General features: G+C 43.9%; 1 protein-coding gene across 1 annotated transcript; it reads left to right on the forward strand.

The window, feature by feature from the left end:
• Positions 1–4805: 4805 nt before the first annotated feature.
• On the forward strand, positions 4806–5526 carry LOC114899791 (transcription initiation protein SPT3 homolog). Its single transcript, XM_029230854.1, is given in 3 exon segments — positions 4806–5075; positions 5078–5219; positions 5376–5526. Coding segments are annotated over 3 exon segments (507 nt in total). The 5' UTR covers positions 4806–4861.
• The last annotated feature ends 15530 nt before the right edge of the window (positions 5527–21056 follow it).

The following is a 21056-nucleotide window of genomic DNA, read 5'->3' on the forward strand; positions in this document are numbered from 1 at the left end:
AACATTAGGGGTATTGTGAAGCCGAAACCACAAGGAGGAGCATGTTGGGAAACTGGCATGTCAAGTGTTAACATGGAGCCTTGGACAGAGGAGAAAGTGGACTGAACTTTGTGCTCTGTGCTCCAAGCCACAGAGTGGGTGAGGAGAAAGGGTGGTTGGAGGTGTGTTCCAGGAAGATCTCCCCCTCCGTGTGTGTGCAGTGGCTCTGAGCCGGCCTGGCTTGGAAGGGGCCTGGAGCCCGGGTGGGCAATCAGGAGGAGGAAATCAGAGGGAGGACCAGCAGGGTGGATGTTGATGATGGCCTTAGAGGTGCTGCATACCTCCTCCTGCTAGAAGCACGACCCAGCACTCATGGTCTATTTGCCACACACCCTGCTGTCCACTCCCTGGCTGAAATCTGGCAGCCATCCACACTTCTAGAGCCAAAGAGAGGTCACCATGTTGCCAGAATCAGAGACCGGACAGCAGTCAGTTCCCAAGTCCTACTCCTACCCGCTACCCCTCGGGTTACCTTGGCAGTGTGATTCTTGGAAGACAAAATGTGCCTCCATGGAGCTCCCACTGGCTCTGTCCTCAGGAGCCCAGTAGAAAATGTCAACTGTAAAGAAAAGCTTGGAGATAACCCTCTATCCAATAGTATGTGTGTTAAGGGGATGGAGACATTGAGCCTCTGCCTTTATCCAAATGTTTTCCAATAGCTCTTCTCCTCCAGAAAGCCTTCCTCCACTTCAGAAACACAAATGAGAGCCAGTCTTCTAACTGAGTCTGCAGCTTTTCTTGGATTTGTTCCCTTTTTCCCTTGCAGCAGTTGTCTTGTTTTATCAAGAATGCTTGCCTTAGCCTCAGATCTACCCATTCTGCTGCAAGCCAGAGACTGAGCTAGTCTTTTCCCTCGTTTGCATGGCTGAGCAGAGGCAGACAAGACACAAGCACTCAGTGAACCCACGCTCAGGTGGATGAGTGAAAGGATGGATACCCTGGAGGGTTCTGCAGGCACCGAGTTTTGCTGGAGTTAGGAGAATGTTGGCAACGTGCACCCACCTCACTGCCCCACTCTTACCCATAGCTCTGTAAATCTTCAAGGGAGGCTCTGTATCAGGGTTCTCTCCTCTTCCCCAGCACCCAGCATACAGTAGGCACGTAATAAATAATTGTTTGTTGAATGGACTTTGAAGGGATTGGCTATTATTGTAGGGGATGTGGGGAAGAGAAAGGGGGAAAAGGTTGATTGACCAAAGGCAAAATATATTGGAAATGCCATACAGGTGCCCCTCTAGACAGTGAATTTGGCCCCTCTTGTGGCTGGGTCCCAGTGGCCGCTGCCTAGTGGGGAGCCCAGAGCTCACCCCATCCTCAGCCTGACACTTAGCTCAGTTTCCCGGGGATGTCAGGCAAATAGAGTGAGTGGTAAGTGTGAATTCGTGATAGGGGAGAGGAGGGATCAGATTACGTTCATGGGAAGAAAGGTTGTCTCTAGAACCATAGTTCTCCATCTTGGCTGCACACTGGAATCACCGAGAAAGTTTCAGAAACATCTGATGTCCTCGACGCATCCCCTCCTCTGAGCTTGCCCACCTCTGTCTCCTGTTCACATGACCTTCTTCATGGGGTGGTGGTAGGGTTCCTGAGAGCATGGCAATGCTCCGTGCACGTTGCCGGTTTTCACGGCTACTCACTTTGGGCTACAGTCAGTGCCCAAAGTGAGTTGGGGGAGGCAGGGGAGATGGCTCCTCAACCTGGCATCCAGGGCTTCCTGATCTTTGTCAGCCCCACTCCTTCCACCTGGGCTGTATTTGCTCACGGGCCATCCCAACCTGCTTTGGCTGAGTACCTTGGTCCTGGAAGTGTGAGAAGTAGGGGAGGGAAGTATGGAGTGTGTAGGTGGTGAGGGCAGGAGGAATGTGAAGGGGCTAGGCTGGACTGAAGTTGGTTATTCTGCAGGCTCTGACCAGAGGGAGGAGGGGTCTTCTTCCAAGGTGCTCTGGTCCACCCTAAGGATGGCTTTGCCACAGGGACACCTAAGGATGCAGCCTAATGGAGGAGGACTTGTCTTGGAATCCCTGATCCTCCAAGGACGCCAGACCCCAGCCCTTCCACCTGGGATGGTGTGGTACTTTAGGTTCTGGGTAAAACAGCGAGCTGTGTAACACTCTGAAAGAAATGAGTAAGAGACGCATCCCTGGGAAATATGGGGATAGTCTTGGCAAATGGGAGGAGAAAAAGAGGTGAGGGAGCAGAACGGATAAAACCCAGCAGACCTAAGTTACATACAACAAGTGAACAAAGATCTGTCAGTGCCTGAGAAGATAAACATCAAAGAGGAGATCTGTGTACAAGGGAAGAGGAGCCAGCAGTGGTGCCAATTTTCTCCTATCAGTCATCAAACTGATTCATTCATTCACCAACATGTATGTATTGGGCACCTACTATGTGCCAGATGTTTCACTGCGTACTTGAAATAAAATGATAAACAAGACAGACAAGGAGCTCACATTCTAACATTGTTCTGCCCCCCCCCAAAAAAAGACTTCTCCCAGTATTCCCAGGAGCCTGGGTCCAGAGCTCAGGCACTCCCCTGCCTGCCAGGTGACCCTGTTCCTGGGAAGATCACTTTTGTGTAAGCCCAGTAGACTGAAGACCCCTGGGTGAGAGCCAGGAAATGTGGGTTCTGGTTTCAATTCTGTGGTTCACTGTGTGACCTCAGATGAAACCCTGCTGCCCTTGGTGCCTCCGTTTGTCCCCTCTCAGTGAATCAGATGGTGTCACGGGGCTTTGGTGAGGATCCTGAGATCATAGCAATGCTCTGTGCTCTCCAGGGGGCAAATGATGGTACCTCTGCTCCAGCAGCATTTATGCCCCATCTCACTGCCTCTCTGCCCGCCTTTGTGCTCTGACCGTTTCTACAGCACCCAGTTGCACACAGGGGTAGCCTGTTGGCACCTCAGCTCTCTCATATCTCTCAGTTTTCTGCCCTAGGACGTCCCTGCAGCTGCCATGTGGGACACCCGGAGGGGTCTGCACAGCCATGCCAGCACAGGTGCACACACCTGGTTGGACCAGACAGTTGACACCTCTGAGGCAACATTTGACTGTCAGCGAAGGGGAATTTCCCCCCCTACCCATCTTGAGTTCTTGTGGCTAGACTAATAATAAAATTGATGCAAGACAGTTTAACAAGAGAAAAAGAAACAAATATGATCAGTGGGTGCATACAGAGGTCTCATAGAAATAGGGCCTGAGAAGTGGCCAAAGCAAGCCAAAGATTTTATGCTTTTTAGACAAAGAGACAGTGAATTTGAGAGGAATTGACAGGACAAAGAAACTTAGGTTTGGGTGCTCTATTAGCAAAGGATTTAAGCCAGGTTTGGGCTTGGGTAGCAAATCAGTAAAGAGGTGAACTCTCAGCCCTGAATTCCCTATCTCTGGGGAAAAGGGCATCCTTCTACCTCCTCGTACAGGGAGGGCAAGTTTCACATGGGAGATTTATTTCCCGCTCTCAGGGAGACAGAGAGGAGAGACAAAGTGTCCCCCTTACATACGGACTCTTTCTTAAATAACTTCAATTCAAAATAATCAGTATGCCACTGAGGCATGTTCTGGGGTGGGCTGCCCTGGACCCCAACATGATCAGTGAAGAAAAGGAGCTAGTGGATAAACAAACACCCTCCCCTCCCATGCCCCAGGCAAGCATACTGCGGTGTAAACAGTCCCTCAGCGGTCCAGTCCCGCAGGGCTGAGCCCTCTGCCCCCAGGGGTAACCAGCTCCGATTGGCTTTGCCTCCTCCCCTGGTCACTCTTCCCAGCCACCCACCACTCCTATTTTCTGGGGTGAGTCATCTGCTCTGCATTCTGGGGAGACCCAAGCTAAGACCTAGGGCTCTGTGCCTCCTGGTTATGTAACTGAGTGCGTGGGCAGGGCTGAGATGACACGGGTCAGAAGGCAGGGGGTAGGGCCTACATGTTAATTCTACATCCCTGGTGGCGCAGTGGTTAAGAATCCGCCCGCCGGAGAGTGGTGGGGGCGTTCGTAGCCCTCCCTCCTCCACCTCCGCCAACCCCCGCCCCACAGAGAGAGTCGAGCTCACGCCATCTTGTCCCCCCGGACGCGCCCAGCCACCCTTTCCCTTTAGACACGCTCAGCGCCTCCCCCCGCCCCCCGCGCCCCTTTCCAAGCGTGTCCCCGGCCGCCGCCACCGCCGCCAAAACCGAACCATCTCTAACCCCACATTCTCCACGCGCGACGTGCAGCCGGGTCTACAAGCGTTCCTAGAACAGAGATGAGCTATCTGGAATAAGGCCAGCAAGTGACCTGTCCATTTAAGCCACAGACGAATAATACTGCAGCCAGCCCAATGTCTACTGCCACTTCAAGTAGTGGAAGAACAGGGAAGTCTATAAGCTTTGCAGCAGAATTGCAGAGTATGATGTGAGACAGAGGCTGTCCATTGCCACTGCATTTGGATGCATCTAGCGGTGGTTGGAGAAAGTGCATCTTGCCAAAATATATGGGTTTTCTTTAGGTGATTCTAGGAGGCCTCTCCGTGAAACAGCAGTTTTGGTAGAAGATGTAGTACACACTCAGTTAATTAACCTGTTACAGCAAGCTGCTGGTTTATCAACTTCAGGGAGCAAGGGTAATCTCTGCTGAAGATCTTCTGTTTTTGATGCACAAAGATAAGAAAAAACTTAGAAGACTGCTAAAGTACGTGTTTTTCCGAGACTACAAATCAAAGATTGTCAAAGGCATCGACAAGGATGACCTTCTGGAAGACAAATTTAGTGGCAGTAATAATGTGAACAAAAGACAAAAATCGCTCAAGACTTTCTCAACTCTATTGACCAAACAGGAGAATTCTTGGCAATGTTTGAAGATGATGAAATTGATGAAGTTAAACAAGAAAGAATGGAGAGAGCAGAAAGACAAACTCGAAGTATGGATTCAGCTCAATATGCAGAATTCTGCGAAAGTAGACAATTAAGTTTCTCCAGAAAATCCTCCAAATTTCGAGACTGGTTGGACTGCAGCAGGATGGAGATAAAGCCCAATGTTGTCGCTATGGAAATTTTAGCATATTTAGGTACGAAGCTGTGGCACAGTTAGTGGACCTGGCTCTTCTCATGAGGCAGGACGTGGTAACCAAGGCAGGAGACCCCTTCAGCCATGCCATTTCTGCCACCTTCATTCAGTATCACAGCTCTGCTGAGGGATCTTGCCTGAGGTCCTACCCAGACTCTCCTGAGAACACACCTCCTCCTACACCAAGCGCTCCATCATCTGGATCACAGCTCTCAGGGAGAGCCACATCTGGATCCCTAGGGAATGGGAGTGCTAGACAAGACTCAGCTAAAACCAAATGAAGGAAAAGAAAAAAGAGCACCGCGGCCTGTGGTGTTGAGGCTCACAGCAATGCCATCCAGCCCTGTCACATCAGAGAGGCCGTTCGACACTACGGCCACAAGACTGGCCCCCTTTCCGCACTCACAAGTGCCTACCGCAGGAATGGGATGGCTTTTCTGGCCTGCTGATGTGACTGTGACTGCGACAACAGGAAAGGCAATGTTATATTAAGGTGATTTCTGTTCCCCTCCTTGGGCAAAATAAAATACAAGTTTACCTTCTCCGCAAAACAAACAAACAAAAGTAGAATCTGCCTGCCAATGCAGGAGACACGGGTTCAAGCCCTGGTCAGGGAAGATCCCACATGCCGTGGAGCAACTAAGCCCGTGCACCACAAGTACTGAGCCTGTGCTCTAGGGCCTGCGAGCCACAACTACTGAAGCCCGTGTGCCATAGCTACTGAGGCCCACGTGCCTAGAGCCCATGCTCCACAGCAAGAGAAGCCACTGCAAGGAGAAGCCCATGCACAGCAAGGAAGAGTAGCCCCTGCTCGCTGCAACTAGAGAAAGCCCACGCACAGCAACGGAGACCCAACACAGCCAATAAATAAATAAATAAATAATAAATGTATGTGCTACTCCCGTTTTATTGCCCTGATTAGATCAGTGGACCCTGAGTCAATGGTCAGCTCTACCAGCCTGGTCCTGGGGAGTCAGAAAAATTGGGAACCCTGTGTAAATACCTAGTTTCCCAGGTACCAAGAAAAGAGATATGAGTATTTCTCAATTGCTTTAGAACACATAGTGGGGAGGGGTGTGTTTGGCACATCAGAGAAAACTCCATCTGACATTCCAAAAAGACCAATTTACTTGTCTCTCACCCTCTCTCCTTCCTCTCTTCTTTCCTACTTTTCCCTTCCCTCTCCTACTAGGGATAAATGACTCAGCGCTTTCCCTCAGCTAGACCCAATGGCAGTGTGACCTCAGGTAAACAGGGCTTCTGTTCCCCTCTGGAGGAACCCAGGTAGGAGGGCATGTTTCCGCATGAGGGTGGACTCTTATAGCCCTCCCCTCAGACCCTGTCCAGCTCCACCCCTCTTGGCATTTTCCAGATGTAAGTTCCCAATACTTTCTGCCCTCAGGGGTCTGGCTGAGAAGGGCAAGCCCTCACCTGGTGTTCAAGCCACACACCGACCAAGCCTTGCCTGGCCCCCACTACCTCCTCATCAGACATACTAGCTGCCTGGGGCAGCCAAAAACTCCAATTAAGAGCATCATCTTGGGGCTTCCCTGGTGGCGCAGTGGTTGAGAGTCCGCCTGCCGATGCAGGGGACACGGGTTCGTGCCCCGGTCTGGGAAGATCCCACATGCCGCGGAGCGGCTAGGCCCGTGAGCCATGGCCAATGAGCCTGCGCGTCCGGAGCCTGTGCTCCGCAACAGGAGAGGCCACAACAGTGAGAGGCCCGCGTACCGCAAAAAAAAATCAGCATAGATGGATTGAAAAGTGAATCCCTCCACAAATAGTAAAGCAAATCAGAACTCATGTAATGCAAACATGTCTGTGAGTGGGAGAGGACAAGACAAGGGCAGAAAATGTGAATCAGGTTCTGCTAAAAAGCAGGCACCTGCTGGCTCCAGGTGCCTCTGAGGACCTGCCCTCAGGGAAGATGTCGGGGTTCCTGATATTAAATCATTCATCCCCTTCCCTGCAAAAAGTGCCAAAGAGGAGGAGTTACTTCTCCTTGCCCCTTCACCGAGAAGATGGAAGCCCTAGAACATCAAGGTATGACTCACCCTCTCCACCTCCACTCTCTCCTATCTCCAACCCCACCTGCTCCCTCACCCTCTCTCCTGACCATTGACAACAGAAGGTGAGTAAAGCCAGGAGGCAACAGGGGATGCCAGGAGCTGCACATTTTATAGACTCTTGGCAGACTTTCGGAGAGGGAAGTGGTTGGGAGAGAAGGAAGGAGGGAATGTGCCTCAAGGCTTATGCCAAGGCAGAACTCCAAGGCAGGATCTCCCTGTGGCCATGGTGGGATAAGGTGGGGGATGCTTACTCAACGTGGAAGGGTGTCCAGAGGAAGGGGGAGCCTGACCAGCAGGGACGTTGAAGCTCTTTCTTCATACAACTTTGCCCAGTTTCCCCATAACTTCAGAGGAGATCGCAGCAGCTGGAGCCTGAAGCCGCAGGCCTGAGCAGTAAAGCCATCATGCTTTCAACAGACACCCACTAAGCTACTACTATGTGCTGGGCCCCGTACTGAGTGCTGGGGACACAGAACTATCTCAGACATGGAGGAACTCACAGAGGAGTGGGAGAGAAAAACACAGAACGAATTAGGGCAGGGAAGTGCTTCCCATTACTGGAACCACAGGGAAGGGAGTGGAGGAGGAATTTGTTCCAGCTGGGGTGGAAAGAGAGGTCATGGAAGCATGCCCAGAAGAGAGTCACTAGAATTGAGTCTGGAACAATAAGCAAGCCTTCCCTAGCAGAGAAAATAATGTGGATGGCCAAGGCCACAGAGGTAGGGGACAGCCAGCCAGTTGTTGAGTAATGCCGGGGCACTGGGCATGAGGATGGGGCAGACTGAAGGAAGAGGCTGGAGAGGCAGGCCAGACCCAGATCACACCAAGCCTTGCAGGCCAGGCTGAGGAGCTGGGGCTTTACCCTAGAGGCCATGGGGAGGGCTGAAAGATTTGAAGGGAACTGAGGCATTAGCCACTCTGGCTAATGTGGGGATTAATGTGGAGAGGTGGAAAGGCCTAGAGGGTAGGAGAGCAGTGAGGAGGGCTGACAAGAAAGGGTGGAGGCTTATACTAGGGCAGTGGCCACTGAGGATCACCTGGGTGTAAGACTAGCAGCAGCAAGACCAGAGGTCAGAGGTCAGCAGTCCAGTCCAGTCCAGTGTCCCAGACTCTAGCCCCAAGCTCCTGTTTCCTGTCCCAGCTTTGGATGGAAAAGAAGCATTGGAGGCAGCTTCAGAAAGAAAGAAGAAAAAGACGTTATGGGAGACTTTGGGCAGTGACAGAATCAGGAGGTAGAAGGCAGGGAGCAGGGTGATTTCCTCCTCAAGCTGGAGATCTGCACTCAGCTCTGTGTGGTGTCAACCCCAAGAAGTAGGATGGCTTGGAGGAGTAGCGTGTCTGGGAGGGAGGAGGACCCTGCCTTGACTCCATTCAACAAGTTTGTTCAACAGACATTTGTCCTGAACTTGCTAAGGGAGACACACCAATCCTTTGGAACCAGCAGACCTGGTTCACATCCCAGGTATACCATTTACCAGTTCCACGGCCACAGGAAAGTGACTTAATTTCTGAGCCAGTTTCCCCATCCGGAAAATGAAGACTGTCCTCCCTTCCACGTGCAGTTGTTTTAAAGATTAAAAATAATATATATGATAATAATTGTGGCACATAGTAGGCGTTCAGTAAACGGCAGTCATTATTACTTGCCTAGAACTCTGCCGAGGCTCTGACTGTGGAAAGGGAGGAAAGGGAGGGTGAACCCAAAGCAGTCCTGGACTTTAGAAAGTTCTGTGTTTCAGTGCTTCCCTCTGCTGGCCAAAAGGAACAGACACCACCGGGGAAAGAATCACAGGAGGCTGAAACCAGACAGAGCTCCCTATCTCCCCAACCACAGTAGGAGTCTCCCTACATTGAGCATTCCCCAGTGGGAGGACACCAGCCTCCCTCCAGATGTGGATCCCTCCAGAGGCAGCAGATGTGAAGCAGCATATAGACGGCCAGCCACTTACCAGCAGTGTGAAACTGGATGTATCGCTCACCTCTCTGCACCTCTGTTGCCTTGGCTATAAAATGGGTGATGATCCCTACCATGTTTCAAAGAATTGTCGTGACTTTTGGAAAAAGAGATTATGCCTGGATAATGTCTGTGGACAGACATGATCTGAGCTACCCCACAAATGTTAGTGATCAAGCATTTTCTGATGTCCCTTCCCCAACGTGCTGGGTGCTAGGGACCACAGGAAGATATAAGAAGTTGGCCCTGCCCTTGAGGAGCGCCACTCTGGTGGGAGAGGCAGCCATGCTTCAGGCAGGTATTGATGGGGTGGGATGAGGACTGTGCATGACTGGAGGAGTCAAGGAAAGACCTGCTGTTGTGCCAGCCTGTCCCAAGGACCCAGTTGTTCAGCCCTAAAACAACAGAGGATAGAGCCAAGCCCAGGATGACCTACAGGTCTCCAATCACAGCATCTCCTGGCATAATCCTTTCTGCTCCTCAATCCCCTCTCCCCCAAAGCAGTGAACAGGGAAAAGTGGTAGGAGGTCAACAGAGTCAACCAGCCAAAGCCACAGCTGTCTCTGAACATAAGCCCACCCTGTATTCAGGTAAGACTCTCAAGACCTTGCCACACATTGTGAAATACCTTCTCACTGGAATTCCTGGACCAACTCCTGAAGGAGTTGCCCTCACCTTCAAAGCTTTGTTTTAACTTCACCCCACTAATCTTGTTAGACTCCACAGGTGGGTTTCCACCAGAGAAATTTATCCTGGTTCCCACAACCTATAGAAATTTCTTAGGACATGGATATTGACAAAGACTCACAGGGACAGAAAGAAGTTAAGACAACAGACAGGGACCAACTGGCAGGGAAACACACATATTTGGTCCTTCCTTAGAATTTAGGTTCAGAAGAGAAAATTTTTTGCATGACAGGGAAGCACTGGGGCTGAGAGAGCACAAAGGAGAAACTTCAACCCTAATAAATGAAAAAGGCATTCAGGCATAAATGACTGGAAAGGGAGAAATAAAGCTGTCATTAAACACAGATAATATGATTGTCCACATAAAATGAAACAAAACAAAAAAATCCACAAATTATTAGAATTATTAGGAGAGCAAGGCAATTGGACATAAAGGCAATATACAAAGGTCATTGCATTTCTATACACCAGCAACCAACAATTGCCATAGAAAACAATATTTAAAAGATTCTAACTATAATAGCAACAAAATTATAAAGTACTTAGGCATAATAGTAACTAAAAGTTGTGTAAGATCTACATGCAAATAATTATAATAAATTACTGAGAGATACTTCCTCAGCCAAATGATCAAATCTAACTTCACCAATAATTACACAGATGACACTGTACCCTCAAATGTGATACACTGAGATGGACATCTCAGTGTTATAGTATTCCTGCCACAAATGTTTAACCTGAATCTAACCTTGAGGAATTCCTGATCATACAACACTTCCTGGTGGGAGTGTATATTTGACAACCATTTGGAATCGAAATTGAAGGACATTTTTGCAAAACAACTGGCCTGTACTTTCAAAAATATCACAAAAGACAAAAATTCACACAGGTTAATGACAGGTGGGGAACTGCTCTCGATTAAAGGAGAAAAAAGACAAAGCAATTAAATATGGTGTGAAATCTTTGATTTGATCCTGATGCTTTTTAAATCAGCTATGAAGGACATTAAAGGACCAATTGAAGACTTTTTATTAAGAACTTTATATTAGAAAATAATAATGCATCAGTGTCAAATTTCCTGAATATGATCATTATACTGTGCTCATGCAGAAGAACATCTATGTACTTGGGAGTTATATGCAGAAATATTTGGGAGTGTAATTTCATAACTTGAGAGCAAGTTACCCTCAAATTGTTCAGAACAAAAGAATACATTAATACTTATATAAATATAGAGAGCTAAAGCAAACATTTCAAGGGTGTGCAGGTATTGATTTACTACTCTTGTGGATATATAGAGTCCTGATTATTGTTCCCAAATCAAAAGCTGGGGGGGAAAACCTTACTGAAAGATATGAAAGATTTAAATAAATAGAGACATATCTATCCCATGTCTCCAAATAGAAATATTTAATACGGTTAATTTTAGATTCAATTCAACCTCAATCAAAATCTCCATAGAGCTTTTTTAAAATTCAACCTAACAAACTGATTGTAAACTAATATGGAAGAGGAAAGGGCCAAGAATATCCTAGATATTTCTGAAGAAGAAAAGGGAGGAAAGACTTGCCCTACCAGTTATCAGAATATATTATGAAATCACGGTAATTAAGACAGTGTGATGATAGAAACTGGCCAATATGAATTAGAATAGACAATCCCCAAGCAGACCTATCATGTAATATGACAGAAATGAAAAATGTGAAACTGGATCCATATTTTGCCCTATACACAAAAAATCCGTTCAAGATGAACTAAGGACCAAAATGGAAAATATAAGACTTTGAAGCATTTAGTACAAAATACAGGTTAATATCTTTATAACTTTGACGTGGGAAGTAATTTCTTAAACAATTTACAATAAAAGAGCTAATCATAAAACAAAAAGAATAATGAGCTATATTAAAATAATTACTTCTGTCCATTAAAAGACATTTTAAAGAAAGATAAGCAATAATGTACAAACTGGAAAAAATACAATTGTAACAGAAAACCAACAAAGGACATATAAAGAATGTATAAAATACCTCAAGTCATTCATAGAAGGAAAAACAATAGAAAAATGAACTAAAGTCACAATTAGGCATTTCACAGAAAAGGTAACCAAATCTTTAATAAACATTTGCTGAACCTCATTAGTAATCAGGTAAAGGAAAACAAAGGCTACAATGAAATCCCAATGATCCCATTTAATTTACAAAGATTAAGAAGTCTGAGAGCATAGCACAGGGAACTATATTCAATATCTTGTAATAACCTATAATGGAAAAGAATCTGAAAAAGAATATATTTATGTATATATGGAGAGAAATATAGATATATATAGATATAACTGAATCACTTTGCTGTACACCTGAAACTAACACAACATTGTAAATTAACTATACTTCAATTAAAATGGTTAAAAATAAAAAATAAATAAAGAAGTCTGACAATAGCAAATGTTAGAAAGAATGTTGGTCAACTATTCTACTATACACTGTGCGTGGGAGTGTAAATTTACACAACCATTTTGATTAAAAATTTAGTATTATCTTATAAGTTTAAATTTTCAGATACTCTACAACCCAGAAATTCCACTTCAAGATATGTATGTGTGTGTATGTAAGTGTGGGTGTGTATGAGGAGAGATGCACCAGGATACATGTACAATAATATTTTTAGCAGTGCTGTTTGTAATAGCAAAATAATAGAGACAACTCCATTACTATCCATTGACAGGAAATCGGTAAATTGTTATATATTTTCAGAAAAGGATATTTTATATGCAGCAGCAAAATTGAATGAACTATAGCCCATATTACAATTTGGTTGGATATTGGTAATATTTATATTAAAAGAAAAAAGCAAGTCTCAGAAGATTGTATACAGCATGATATTCTTTTGTAAATTTCAAAAAAAGCTAGAACTACAAAAAGTGTGTATGTGTGTTTGTTTTGAAAATCAAAGAAATGACAAATAGAAATTTCAGGATGGTGTTTACATGGGACGGGGAAAGGGGATGGACACTTAAGTGTAATTATTGTTTTCGTTTTTGTTTTTTGCTATTCTTTTGTGAATTTTATTTTATTATTTTTTATACAGCATGTTCTTATCAGTTATCCATTTTATACATATTAGTGTATACATGTCAATCCCAATCACCCAATTCATCCCACCACCACCACCACCACCCCCGCTTTCCCCACTTGGTGTCCATACGTTTGTTATCTACGTCTGTGTCTCTATTTCTGCCTTGCAAACCGGTTCATCTGTACCATTTTCTAGATTCCACATATATGTGTTAAAATACGATATTTATTTTTCTCTTTCTGACTTACTTCATTCTGTATGACAGTCTCTAGGTCCATCCACATCTCTACAAATGACCCAATTTCATTCTTTTTTTATGGCTGAGTAATATCCCATTTTATATATGTACCACATCTTCTTTATCCATTGGTCTATCAGTGGGCATTTAGGTTGATTCCATGACCTGGCTATTGTAAACAGTGTTGCAATGAACATTGGGGTGCATGTGTCTTTTTGAATTATGTTTTTCTCTGAGTATACACCCAGTAGTGGGATTGCTGGGTCATATGGTAATTCCATTCTTAGTTTTTTAAGGAATCCCCATACTGTTCTCCATAGTGGCTGTATCAATTTACATTCCCACCAACAGTGCAAGAGGGTTCCCTTTTCTCCACGCCCTCTCCAGCATTTGTTGTTTATCGATTTTCTGATGATGCCCATTCGAACCAGTGTGAGTTGTAGTTTTGATTTGCATTTCTCTAATAATTAGTGATATTGAGCAGCTTTTCATGTGCTTCTTGTACATCTGTATATCTTCTTTGGAGAAATGTCTATTTAGGTCTTCTGCCCATTTTTGGATTGGGTTGTTTGTTTTTTTAATATTGAGCTACATGAGCTGTTTATATATTTTGGAGATTAACCCGTTGATTCGTTTGCAAATATTTTCTCCCATTCTGAGGGTTCTCTTTTATCTTTTTTATAGTTTGCTTGGCTGTGCAGAAGCTTTTAAGTTTCATTAGGTCCCATTTCTTTATTTTTGTTTTTATTTCTATTACTCTAGGAGGTGAGTCAAAAAATCTTGCTGTGATTTATGTCAAAGAGTGTTCTTCCTATGTTTTCCTCTAAGAGTTTTAGAGTGTCCAGTCTTACATTTAAGTCCTTAATCCATTTTGAGTTTATGTTCGTGTATGGTGTTAGGGAGTGTTCTAATTTCATTCTTTTACATGGAGCTGTCCAGTTTTCCCAGCACAACTTATTGAAGAGGTTGTCTTTTCTCCATTTTATATCCTTGCCTCCTTTGTCATAGATTAGGTGACCATAGGTACATGGGTTTGTCTCTGGGCTTTTTATCCTGTTCCATTGATCTGTATTTCTGTTTTTGCATCAGTACCATATTATCTTGATTACTGTAGCTTTGTAGTATAGCCTGAAGTCAGGGAGTCTGATTCCTCCAGCTCTGTTTTTTTCCCTCAAGATTGCTTTTGTTATTCAGGGTCTTTTGTGTCTCCATACAGATTTTAAATTTTGTTCTAGTTCTGTAAAAAATGCCATTGGTAATTTGATAGGGATTGCATTGAATCTGTAGATTGCTTTGGGTAGTATAGTCATTTTCACAATATTGATTCTTCCAATCCAAGAACATGGTATATCTCTCCATCTGTTTGTGTCATCTTTGATTTCTTTCTTCAGTGTCTTATGGTTTTCTTAGTACAGGTCTTTTGCCTCCTTAGGTAGGTTTATTCCTAGGTATTTTATTCTTTTTGTTGCAATGGTGAATGAGATTATTTCCTTAATTTCTCCTTCTGATCTTTCACTGTTAGTGTATAGGAATGCAAGAGATTTCTGTTCATTAATTTTGTATCCTGCTACTTTACCAAATTCATTGATTAGCTCTAGTAGTTTTCTGCTGGCATCTTTAGGATTATCTATGTATAGTATCATGTCATCTGCAAACAGTGACAATTTTACTTCTTCTTTTCCAATTTGTATTCATTTTATTTCTTTTTCTTCTCTGATTGCTGTGGTTGAGACTTCCAGAATTATGTTGAAAAATAGTGACAAAAGTGGACATCCTTGTCTTGTTTCTGATCTTAGAGGAAATGCTTTCAGTTTTTCACCACTGAGAATGATGTTTGCTGTGGGTTTGTCATATATGGCCTTTATTATGTTGAGGTAGGCTTCCTCTATGCCCACTTTCTGGAGAATTTTTATCATAAATGGGTGTTGCATTTTGTCAAAGCTTTTTCTGCATCTATTAAGAGGCTCATATGGTTTTTACTCTTCAATTTGTTAATATGGTGTATCACATTGATTGATTTCTGTATACTGAAGAATCCTTGCATCCCTGATAAATCCCACTTGATCATGGTGTATGATCCTTTTAATGTGTTGTTGGCTTCTGTTTGCTAGTATTTTGTTGAGGATTTTTGCATCTATATTCATCAGTGATATTGATCTGTAATTTTCTTTTTTTGTAGTTTCTTTATCTGGTTTTGGTATCAGGGTGATGGTGGCCTCGTAGAATGAATTTGGGAGTGTTCCTTCCTCTGCAATTTTTTGGGAGAGTTTGAGGAGGATGGGTGTTAGCTCTTTTCTAAATGTTTGATAGAATTCATCTGTGAAGCCATCTGGTCCTGGACTTTGGTTTGTTGGAAGATTTTTAATCACAGTTTCAATTTCATTACTTGTGATTGGTCTGTTCATATTTTTTATTTCTTCCTGGTTCAATCTTGGAAGGTTATACCTTTCTAAGAATTTGTCCATTTCTTCCAGGTTGTCCATTTTATTGGCATAGAGTTGCTTGTAGTAGTCTCTTATGATGCTTTGTATTTCTACAGTGTCCATTGTAACTTCTCCTTTTTCATTTCTAATTTTATTGATTTGAGTCCTCACCCTCTTTTTCTTGATGAGTCTGGCTAAAGGTTTATCAATTTTGTTTATCTTCTCAAAGAATCAGGTTTTAGTTTTATTGATCTTTGCTATTGTTTTCTTTGTTTCTATTTCATTTATTTCTGCTCTGATCTTTATGATTTTTTTCCTTCTACTAACTTTGGGTTTGTTTGTTCTTCTTTCTCTAGTTCCTTTAGGTGTAAGGTTAGATTGTTTATTTGAGATTTTTCTTGTTTCTTGAGGTAGGATTGTGCTGCTATAAACTTCCTTCTTAGAACTGCTTTTGCTGCATCCCACAGGTTTTGGATCATCGTGTTTTCATTGTCAGTTGTCTCTAGGTATTTTTTTGATTTCTTCTTTGATTTCTTCAGTGATATCTTGGTTATTTAGTAATGTATTGTTTAGCCTCCATGTTTTTGTGTTTTTTATGTTTTTTTCCCTGTAATTTATTTCTAATCTCATAGCGTTGTGGTCAGAAAAGATACTTGATATGATTTCAATCTTCTGAAATTTACCGAGGCTCGATTTGTGATCCAAGATGTGATCTACCCTGGAGAATGTTCCGTGTGCACTTGCAAGAAAGTGTAATCTGCTGTTTACAGATGGAATGTCCTATAAATATCAATTAAGTCTGTCTGGTCTATTGTGTCATTTAAAGCTTGTGTTTCCTTATTAATTTTCTGTCTGGATGATCTGTCCATTGGTGTCAGTGAGGTGTTAAAGTCCCACATTATTATTGTGTTACTGTCGATTTCCTCTTTTAGAGCTGTTAACATTTGCCTTACTTATTGAGGTGCTCCTATGTTGGGTGTATATACATTTATAATTGTTATATCTTCTTCTTGGATTGATCCCTTGATCATTATGTAGTGTCCTTCCTTGTTTCTTGTAACATTCCTTATTTCCTTATTTTCAAGTCTATTTTATCTGATATGAGTATTGCTACTCCAACTTTCTTTTGATTTCCATTTGCATGGAATATCTTTTTCCATACCTGCAGTTTCAGTCTGTATGTGTCCCTAGGTCTGAAGTGGGTCTCTTGTAGACAACATATATGTGGGTCTTGTTTTTCCATTCAGCGAGCCTGTGTCTTTTGGTTGGAGCATTTAATCCATTCACATTTAAGGTAATTGTCGATATGTATGTTCCTATTACCATTTTCATAATTGTTTTGGGTTTGTTTTTGTAGGTCCTTTTCTCTTGTGTTTCCCACTTAGAGAAGTTTCTTTAGCATTTGTTGTAGAGCTGGTTTGGTGGTGCTGAATTCTCTTAGCTTTTGATTGTCTGTAACACTTTTGATTTCTCTGCTGAATCTAAATGAGATCCTTGCTGGCTAGGGTAATCTTGGTTCTAGGTTCTTCCCTTTCATCACTTTAAATATATCGTGCCACTCCCTTCTGGCTTGTAGAGTTTCTGCTGAGAAATCGCCTGTTAACCTTATGGACGTTCACTTGTATGTTATTGGTCGTTTTTCCCTCGTTGCTTTTCATAATTTTTCTTTGTCTTAAATTTTTGTCAGTTTGATTACTCTGTGTCTCGGTGTGTTTCTTCTTGGGTTTATCTTGCCTGGGACTCGCTGCACTTCCTTGACTTGGGTGACTATTTCCTTTCCCATGTTAGGGAAGTTTTCGACTATTATCTCTTCAAATATTTTCTCAGGTCCTTTCTCTCTCTCTACTCCTTCTGGGACCCCTATAATGTGAATGTTGGTGTGTTTAATGTTGCCCCAGAGGTCTCTTAGGCTGTCTTCATTTCTTTTCATTCTTTTTTCTTTTTTCTGTTCCACAGCCGTGAATTCCACCATTCTGTCTTCCAGGTCACTTATCCGTTCTTCTGCCTCAGTTATTCTGCTATTGATTCCTTCTAGTGTATTTTTCATTTCAGTTATTGTATTGTTCATCTCTGTTTGTTTGCTCTTTAATTCTTCTAGGTGTTTGTTATTTAATTCTTCTAGGTCTTTGTTAAACATTTCTTGCATCTTCTTGATCTTTGCCTCCATTCTTTTTCTGAGGTCCTGGAACTTCTTCACTATCATCATTCTGAATTCTTTTTCTGGAAAGTTGCCCATCTCCACTTCATTTAGTTGTTTCTCTGGGGTTTTATCTTGTTCCTTCATCTGGTACATAGTCCTCTGCCTTTTCATTTTGCCTGTTTTTCTGTGAATGTATTTTTCGTTCCACAAGCTGCAAGACTGTAGTTCTTCTCACTTCTGCTGTCTGCCCTCTGGTGGATGAGGCTATCTAAGAGACTTGTGCAAGCTTCCTGTTGGGAGGGACTGGTGGTAGATAGAGCTGGGTGTTACTCTGGTGGGCAGGGCTCAGTAAAACTTTAATCCGCTTGTCTGCTGATGGGTGGGGCTGAATTCCCTCCCTGTTGGTTGTTTGGCTTGAGGTGACCCAACACTGGAGCCTAGGGGCTCTTTGGTGGAGCTAATGATGGACTCCAGGAGGGCTCTGACTAAGGAGTACTTCCCAGAACTCCTGCTGCCAGTGTCTTTGTCCCCTTGGTGAGCCATAGCCACTCTTCCGCTTCTGCAGGAGACCTTCCAACACTAGCAGTTAGGTCTGGTTCAGTCTCCTGTGGGGTCACTGCTCCTTCCCCCTGTGTCCTAAGGCACACACTACTTTGTATGTGCCCTCCAAGTGTGGAGTCTCTGTTTCCCCCAGTCCTGTCAAAGTCCTGCAATCAAATCCCGCTAGCCTTAAAAGTTTGATTCTCTGGGAATTCCTCCTCCCATTGCCAGACCCCCAGGTCGGGAAGCCTGACGTTGGGCTCAGAACCTTCACTCCAATGGGTGGACTTCTGTGGTATAATTGTTCTCCAGTTTGTGTCACCCACCCTTCTACTCTGCCATCTTGAACCAATCTCTGTAATTATTGCTGATGTTACTTGCTGTGTTGGGTTGTGAGCTTCTGTATCTCTGTGTGTGTGTGTGTGTGTGTGTGTTTGTGTGTGTGTGTGAGAGAGAGAGAGAGAGAGAGAGAGAGAGGGAGGAATGGAGGGAGGAGGGAGATGGAGAAAGAAAGGAAAGAGGGAGAAAGGGAGAAAGGAAGGAAGGAGGGAAGAGGAGGGAAGGAGGGAGGAAAATAGGTCTATGCAAAGACTAATAATGGCAGTGTCATGAGCCAAGATTATAGATAAGCCAATTTTGTGCAACTGGTGTCACTTAAGAAGAAGAGGAGGAGTAGGAGAAGAAAGAGACACCTAAGCAACCTGGATATCAGAGAAGGCTTTCTGGAATAAGGTACCCCTAATCTGAGCATTGAAGAGCACCTAGGATTGATTCCGATGAAGAAGGCATAAAAAGGCTTTTCAGGAAAAGTCAACATGCAAATATAAAAGGCCAGAAAATTTGGGCTTGGATTGTTAAGGATAATTGCTGAGCAGAATGGGAAATAGGATAAGGAACTGTCCCTATAAGAAAAAAGTCTAAGGAACTATGCAGGTCCAACAACCTCAAACACAGGAGTGGGGTGGGGTCTAGAAAAGTGATTGGGTCAGTGCCCTCCATTCCCTAGGTATGACGCCTTTCTCAATCTGCCTGGCCAGCAAGACTCTATCAAAGCAACAGTGCCCTGGGAGATCTGAAAAGAGGTGGAGCCAGGCACACAACGCAGAAACATCTTTTATCACATCCCAAGGCTCTGAGCCTCTGGCTATATGCAGAGTGATGCTGGACTGGTTGATTCTGTGCCAGTCCTGAAAGCTGAGGTAGGAACACAGAAGTGCCTTCAAGAGGTGGCGAGAGGACCTTTCAAATCAGCACCACGGACAGAGGCCTCAATTATTCATTTCTTCTCAGGGTTCAGGTCAAGCCAGGAACACCCAGCTGGAATCTTTGGCAGACAAATCCCTGGGCTCCAGGAGCTCAAGGACAGGGAAATCCCAGATCAGGAGATCATCAGTCCTGATTTGGCCTGATTGGATGACCTCATGATTGCTTTTGCCTCTTCCCTGGTCTTCCTGCCTACAGCCTCACACCTTCCTAACCTCCATTCCAGCCCCACAGTGCTACCAGAACAATCTTTCTATGTCTTGAATCTGATCATGACTCTGTCTTTTTAGAAACCCTTCAATGATATCCCTATCCTGGCATTCAAGGCCCTTCATGACTTCCACAGCCCATATGTCTATTATCAGTCTCTTCTCTTCCTAACACCTTTGCTCCTAGCAAAGCTTTCCCTCCTACTTCTCTGATGAACTCCTCTAACCCCCCAAGTGCTAAATATTGGACGATCCACAAGGCTCAGTCTTTGGAACTTTTCTTGTATTTCCACTCATCCCATTTGTCATCTTATCCAATCCCATGGCTTTAAATACATCTCTAACCTAGACTTCTACCCTAGACTTCAGATTCATATATCTATCTACTTGATAGCCCCACTTGGGTAACCAATAAATATCTCAGATTTACGTCTCTAACAAAATTGTTGGGAGGAGGGATATGGAATAATATCCTCTGAATTGAGAAGGAACTTTAAGATTGAAAAACACAGCAGGCAACTCCATAAAGTGCAATAATGAAGTTTACTGTGGGTAACTTACATACAGGCAGGACTGGGCAGACTATGATCCAGAGGCATTTGTAGCAGTGCTGCACACTGGACTGTGGAAGGGGTACAGGAGGATTTAAAGGGGCCAAAGCTAAATGTAGAACCCGACTACCAAGTGAGAAGCACATCAGCACCATATGGAACTGGGCGTTTTTCCTCTCCCCCAGGGGTCTCATGACCATTAACCATCTGCGTCAGCAAAAAGCATTCTTCCAGTTTTCATATGAAGTGAGTCAAGGTTAAAAGTTGATAGAGAACTTATCTGGCTTGGGCGCATTCCTTGTGAGTAGATTAAAGCTCAGTCATGCAGAAAGGGGAGGGGGTAGGACTTCAGGTGTAAGATGAAGCTGACAAGATGGAGTCAGTGTGGTTCAGCCACACAAAACCCTTGGTCTCATCCTCCTACCAGCTTCCCCATCTCAGTAATCAGCAGTTCTGTTGTCCAGTTGCCCAGGCCTTAACTTCTCTTTTTCTTTCTTTCATATCCTATATCCATTTCATCAGGAAATTCAGTCAGCTCTGCCTTCAAAAATGTGTCCATAAACCAACCACTTCTTACCACTTGGTCTAAATCACCATCACCTCTGTATTATTGCCGTAGCCTCTAAACTGATTTTCTGCTTCTGCTCTTTTGCCTTTCATTCTGTTCTGAACATGGCAGCCAAAGTGATCCTATGAAAACTTTAAGTGGGATCATATAATCCCTCTTATCAAAATCCTCTAATAGCTCCCTAACTCACTTAGAATGAAATCCATTATCTCTTTGCATCAACCATTCTGCTACAGCCATACCGGTATCCTCACTGTTCCTCAAA

Source organism: Monodon monoceros, unplaced genomic scaffold (assembly GCF_005190385.1).
Source record: "Monodon monoceros isolate NGI ecotype Baffin Bay Population unplaced genomic scaffold, NGI_Narwhal_1 Super_Scaffold_18, whole genome shotgun sequence".
In the NCBI taxonomy this organism is placed as follows: domain Eukaryota; kingdom Metazoa; phylum Chordata; class Mammalia; order Artiodactyla; family Monodontidae; genus Monodon; species Monodon monoceros.